Source organism: Monopterus albus, unplaced genomic scaffold, assembly GCF_001952655.1.
Source record: "Monopterus albus unplaced genomic scaffold, M_albus_1.0 scaffold226.1, whole genome shotgun sequence".
NCBI lineage: Eukaryota > Metazoa > Chordata > Actinopteri > Synbranchiformes > Synbranchidae > Monopterus > Monopterus albus.
The window spans coordinates 248,022-254,314 of record NW_018128106.1 but is presented as its reverse complement, the minus strand read 5'-3'; the positions used below and the strand labels follow the sequence as shown (position 1 = coordinate 254,314).

At 39.5% G+C, this 6,293-nt stretch overlaps 2 protein-coding genes across 5 annotated transcripts in view; one reads left to right on the top strand and one right to left on the bottom strand.

Moving 5' to 3' along the window:
• Positions 1–5,573, bottom strand: part of pou6f2 (POU class 6 homeobox 2) — a 77,970-nt gene extending 72,397 nt beyond the window's left edge. For 2 of the 3 annotated variants that reach the window (XM_020619783.1, XM_020619785.1), the window contains exons 1-3: positions 5,475–5,551; positions 4,703–4,798; positions 1,718–1,885 (exon numbers count right to left, since the gene is read on the bottom strand). The gene's annotated coding sequence lies outside the window, so the exon portion shown is untranslated. Of the gene's footprint in view, positions 1–1,717; positions 1,886–4,702; positions 4,799–5,474 lie in introns of all 3 variants that reach the window. The other variant, XM_020619784.1, reaches the window with a different exon arrangement.
• vps41 (VPS41 subunit of HOPS complex) overlaps positions 5,564–6,293 on the top strand; it is a 16,136-nt gene continuing 15,406 nt past the window's right edge. Inside the window, exons 1-2 of one of the 2 annotated variants that reach the window (XM_020619781.1) lie at positions 5,564–5,758; positions 6,097–6,135. In XM_020619781.1, the coding sequence (XP_020475437.1) occupies positions 5,741–5,758; positions 6,097–6,135 (57 nt within the window). In that variant the 5' untranslated portion in view covers positions 5,564–5,740. The remainder of the gene's footprint in view (positions 5,759–6,096; positions 6,136–6,293) is intronic. The other variant, XM_020619782.1, reaches the window with a different exon arrangement.

Sequence of the window (6,293 nt, the reverse complement as noted above, 5' to 3'; positions counted from 1 at the left end):
GCGAGAATATGCTTCCGGCTGAACCAGAAGCTGCATCAACAACCTTTGTGCATCTGAATGACCACCACAGGTTGAAGCTTGAGGTTGGTTCCTAGTATAAACACAGGAGATGTCACCTCCTCCCTCTCTCTCCCTCACATACACACAATCTCTCTCCCTCCTGCCTTCACTCTCTCTGTCTCTCCCCCCTTGTATCTTCTGACTGGAGAGCTCCTCAGACAGTGCTCACGCCACCTCAGGCTCTGAGACACAGAACAGCAGGGCTCTTCCTTATTTATGAATCAAGTCCAACCTAAATATGTCTGAGCAAAGGACAGGTGACCTGCATGTACAGTAAAAGCACACAAAGGAGGGTGAGTCTTATCTTGCCCTTGCACCCATCAACACCCGCCACCCGTTGTCCCTACTCCCCCCAAAACACGCACTTCTATCGGTGTGGTCGCCCTGAGGGGCCTTTTTAATGTGCTCATCATGGCAGTCAGGCCTCTTTGATATGACACATGATAATCTCTGAAAATGTTAATCAATAGAAATAGTTTAAGCTGTCGTTAAATACGTGAGCCGCCTGGTCAATACTTATATCCCTGGTAACAATGTCACTAGCCATCAGGGCTTCATTTGTGGAGCACTTAAATGTGGGATACTGCGCATCAATGCACTTCTCTGTGCGCTGAGGTAAACACATTTTCCCCTCTGTCTGAGCCTGGCCTCACTCTGCATGCATTTGGATCCACCCCCACCTCCTACCTCCTCTCCTTTGAGTTGCTTGATAGGTCCACTGGAGGGCAAAATTAATACCTAATTGAATCTTGCAGTCATCAAAATAATCAATAGTTTTTTATTATTTATTCTTCACAGTCTGTTGGCTGTTTGAAAGCTCAGAGGGACAGCAGAGAGCACAGTCAGCCCTGAAATTTCTACCGTTTCACAATGTAATTTTCACTGGGGCATGAGAGTTTGCAAGACCTATAAAAAATGAGCGCAGTGGTTTTTGTTAGGAGGTAGGGGAAAAAATAAAGGAAAAATGGGAATTTTTGCCCCAGCAGCTATGATGAAAAATAGAATAAACAAGCTACTGACACTTCAGAGGAGGGCAGGGTCCTTGCTGTCCATCCCTCCATCTTTTTCCCTTTCCCCTTTTCTCCTTATTTCATCATATCAGGAGTGTGGCGCTAACTCTCTAATGCTGGCATTTCTCTTCCTGACAGACTCCAAACAAGTGCTCGGAATGAGATCAGAGCTCTAATCTTCCCCTGGCCTCTGAGGCTCGAGGATAAGGGGGCAACACATCTCTCACCATCTTACGCAGCTGTTAATTACTTCATTTCCAAACAGCTAGCTTTGCCTATTTGCCATTCAATTGGGTATGTTTATTAATTTTAACTGAGGGAGTATTGTAATTATGGGATATCTGTAATCTTGTTGTAAAAATCTGTAGTAAAAAGGGATATTTTTATTACCATAACAAATTAGATTATAGATTTTAAGCAGTGGACGTGTAACAAAATAACTTCATTTTTTTAAAGTAGACTTCAGAGCCCTGATTAAAGTATTAATGTGAGTGTGTGAATATGTATCTGTGTGTGTGTGTGTGTTAAAGGGTTAAGAAAGAAGATCTGTCTCGTTTCTCTGCTGTTCGCTCAGTCTGGAGCTGCTCTCAGGAACAGGTTGCAGAAACAAGAAAAAGCACTTGATCCCCCCTCTGCCTCCCACTCACCAAACACCCCCAGTGGCTGCAGAATCAGTGGTTAGCAGAGTCCCGTGTGTCACCAGATATCCATGTTATTAGCAAGTGGTCTTAGCAGTGCTGTCCTGGTGTGAGGGACACTGGGTGTGGGGTTTCAACTTGTGACCAGTACGCTCCACTCCAGTACTCAAGGCTCCTCTGGTTGTTGAACAGAGAAAAATACAATTACAAATTATCATTACTGTAATAATATTGTTGTATCTTATCCACAACAATCGCTGTTATTTATTGTAGTATTTAAGAGAGACTGCCCAGTATTTAATACAAACTGGTGGGGAATCTGTGGCTCACAACCATACTGAGCTAGCAGGATACAAAATGAATGTATTCCTCTGTTTTGTACCAACAGAAAATGGTGCAATACATTCATTTACATCCATCACTCATGCTATTTAAGAATTATACAGTATGACAGCAGTCTCCAAAAATGACTGATCTGGTTGATGTTGTAGTTACAGGAGCTGCACAGCAGTTAGTTGATTATTCATTTATTTGATTTACAGAAATTGAATCAGCAACTTTTGTGATAGTTGCTTTTTAAGCCCAAACAAACATTTCCAGCTTTTCAAATGTGAGGATTTGGCCATGTTATTTGTCATACATGAGAATAACTTGATTATTTTGGGATTTTGAATAGCTGGTCAAAAAAGCACACTGAATACATCACTTTGGGCTGGGGGCTATTACAATTTGCAGTTTCATCAATTTTCTCACATTGTGTAGACAGAATCATGAATCAATTAACTGAGAAAATAATGGGCAGATTAATTGATAATGAAAATGGTTGTTAGTTGCAGCCTTACAGACAAGACATGAAACTTTGTCTCACACAAAGTGACAGTGGAATGTTGCAGAAAGCAAAACTTCACAAATGAAACATAAAATGTTTATCCAAAGCTGCAATTTTTTTCAGTATCTGCCTCAACTTTTCTCACCATCATATGCAATTACAGTAATATTCTGTAGCTTCCCTGTTCCTTTTCACGTCGCTGTGCAGGAGTATACTTTAAACTCTAGCTTAGTTTTAAGTCTGCATACTTTTAAAGTATGCTTAAAATTTCTCACTTCTCCAGAAAAGATTTACTATACATTTAAAACCTGCTTAGTATTAGTATGTAAACTAAAATTGGACACAGTTTCTCTAAAATGCCTACAACCTAAGAGGCAAATACATTCATACTGTTAGTAACCAATGTGTTTTTCTGGTGAAACCTAACATCCAATATCTGCATTTAGATATTTGCTTTCACTGCTACAAAAAAAAGTCTTAATGTCCTTTGGTGAGTTTTGGGGGAATAATTTGAATAAAGGCTACATAAAAGGCTAACTAAAATCTAATACTGTATGTATTTAAGGTACGTTTTTAAACAAATGGTAAATGGACAGCACTTATAAAGCACTTTTATATCTTACCTAGACAACGCGCTTTACAGATTCACCCACTCACCCATTCATGCACACACTCACACACCACTGACAGCGGAGCTGCCATGCAAGGCGCTGGCCTGGTCACCGATATCAAGAGTTCAGTGTCTTGCCCAAGAATGGGAATTGAAAAGCCAGCTGAGATCAGAGATTAACTCGCTCAACCCATGAGACATGGACATGTATTTAATGCGTTTTTTCCCCCCGCAGTGCTGATTTGACTAAGAACTATAAAACTGCAACTTTATTCTATGAAATTAACAAACAATAGTAACTGTGTACAGAGTACAACTCTGTCAATGAGAGACCAACAATAACCAATAATTTTAAGTCACAAATTTTGTAGCTCTGTATCTGCTGTGCCTCCTGCAATGGGCAAATATCCCAAGGCAACAAGCCTAATGTGGAATACTACAGAAGCTGATGATTTGTCTCCCCCTTAGGGTTATTAACCAAACTGTTCCTCTGTCTTAATAAACTGATCCTTGTATACTTCAGTGCCAATTTCATCAAAGCACCTTTATGCATGCAAAAACCTGATGGTACTATTAATGTTTCCTGTGATTTACCCATGAAAACTGAAGTAGGTGTGTATTATTTTATCTGTATAATTACTAAATAATGTGCTTCCTTTTTATACTGTTGGAACGGCAGGCTAGTGGTAAAAGTAGTCAAGATTTGAGGTGATCTTTTTTTTTTCGCACTCATTAATATGATCAACAGTTATCCCTCTCAACTCCACTAAAGCTAAAATGCTCCCCAGTGGATGATCGGTGGGTCAGTGAAGGCTGAGGGCTATCAAAGCAGTGTATTAAAAGGAGCTCTTTGAAGCTTGTAAACCATGGTGCCCAGCAGGTCCACAACAGATAGACGCCTCTGATTGGTCAGGTGTGTGTGTGCGTGCTTTTTGCTAGATCGATCCACAAAGCTGACATTCTGGAGCATCAAAGCTTTCAGCACACTAATCTGACTCCTCCTATGAGGGCAAGGGTTGTTTTTATTATTTTCCTTTTTTTCCTATGAAATGCTTACACCTCAGAGGGACTCCTGCATGCTTATGGCATGAGAGTGGGCGAACTCCATGTTTAAAGGGTTTGAAATGAAATGAAAACATATTGAAATGAAGTTCAGACACGGTATTTATCAACAAATAAATAATACAAAAGTATAGAGAAAGACACAGAGAGCAGCAAAGAATCACAGGGCCATCCACTGGGCATACCATTGGCAGCAGAGGAGTGACACCACAGAGATTCACACACCGCTGCTCCTCAAAGTCAGTTTCCCCTCATACTGTCTCAGGAGACCTGTGCCACATACACACTTGTGAAAGGTGTGAAAATCTGATTTCCCAAAAAGGATCGGTAATTCTCTGTGAGGGTGGAAGCCACAATCAATAAATCATTGCTAAGTAGATTGTAAAGAAAAAAATTTATCCCCCTTTGGTATCAGTGCATTAGGATTCTCTTGAGGATGGATGAGGCAAGATGGGGTGCGAGACAATCTCAATAAAGAAGAGGCAAATCATACCTTTGGCATTCATCTGGACACTGGCAAGCAGCTGACAGCAGAGCGAGGAAGGACGAGGACAGTCGACCAATATCTGAGGTATATTTTCAGGGATGCCTGAAAATGTACAAATCAAATGAGCTGAATGTTTTTACAACATGTAAACAGCTTTATTCTTGTCATCACTGTCTATTTTAGTCCTCTACATTTATCTAGCAGTGATGTAGATGCAAGTTTTACATAACAAATATAAGTTCAGCTTAAAAAATAGATGCCACATTACCCCTGGGAGTACTGTATAATATATCTTATATGATTAGATTACTGATGCATTAATGTATGAATTTTAATATTATGAGTTCTGCATGTAAAATATTAATCAGCAAAGTAATCAGGAACTATACTCAGCTGTTAGCTTAATATACATCACCTGTACAATAATCTAACAACTGAGTATACGAACACATCAAGTACAACTATACATAATTACGATACTTGAGTAAATGCTTTAGTTTCTTTTCACCACTTGTTTTACTGTTTGTGTTTGTTTGTTTTTCTGAAGAATCTTAAAAGTTTGATAGCTTAGCACTTGGAGAAAGTTTGGAGAAGTACTTGGCGCAGATTCAGACTTTATAACAGCTAATGTTTATTTGTGGACTTTCTAAACCAATTAACTTTCTCAATATGAGCAGTAGGCCAATTAAAAAGTTGTAACTGATTAAAACAAACTTTCGAGGCTAAGGGGTTTAGAAAATAAAAAATACAACGGTGGAAAACCAATTCAAGACATTACCTGCCCGAAAATCGGCGCCATACCTTTCTTTCCCATTGCTGGCATCGTCTCTCTGTCTCGAACACTCCAATACCCAAAATCCCTCTCGGCTTTGTTTCAGTCATGTGATTTAACTTATGACGAGGAGCAGCCTTCTACAACAATCAACACTTTGTTTACGATTGCTTGTTTTTAAGATGCAGCTTCAATGGAATTACCGTGTTGTGGACTTGTAAAACGTCACTGAGATATTATTCTGTTTGGCTGTAACACTAGCTAATACGACAATGGCAGAAGTCGAGGAGGTAAGCGCTGCATGCTAACGTTAGCCGGCTAAAGGTTTACGTTTTATGCGTAGCTCAGCTGCATCAAAAATAAAGAGAAATTTGGTTGGTGAATTACGTCAGCTGACTTTTGTTTGATGTAGGCTGTTATACAACACTTTTTTATTTATATAAAGTGAGTGCCAAACGCCTGTCATTTGAGAGCTTTGCAGTTATTTTATATCTGCTCTAAAGACATCTGTGCCTCATAGCTGCTGCAACCACTTCACATTGTGGCACGACTGCAATCTTTAGTGTTTTACTTGATTAATAATAGCAATTTTAGATTGTTTAAAGTAATTCAAATGTCTGTCTTTTAGGGGAGGAAATCAAGTGAGGAATTTACAGATGAATCTGAGGTAAGAAACTCATTAGCATCAATATGTTTCTTTGTTTATAGAGTCAGGACTGGACTGACCCTGTATTAAAAAACACCCAAAGATGTCATGCACTTGTCAATGTAGAAATGCATCAACAGCAACATATTGTCAACATCAGGGGTGTAGATGTGTCAAGC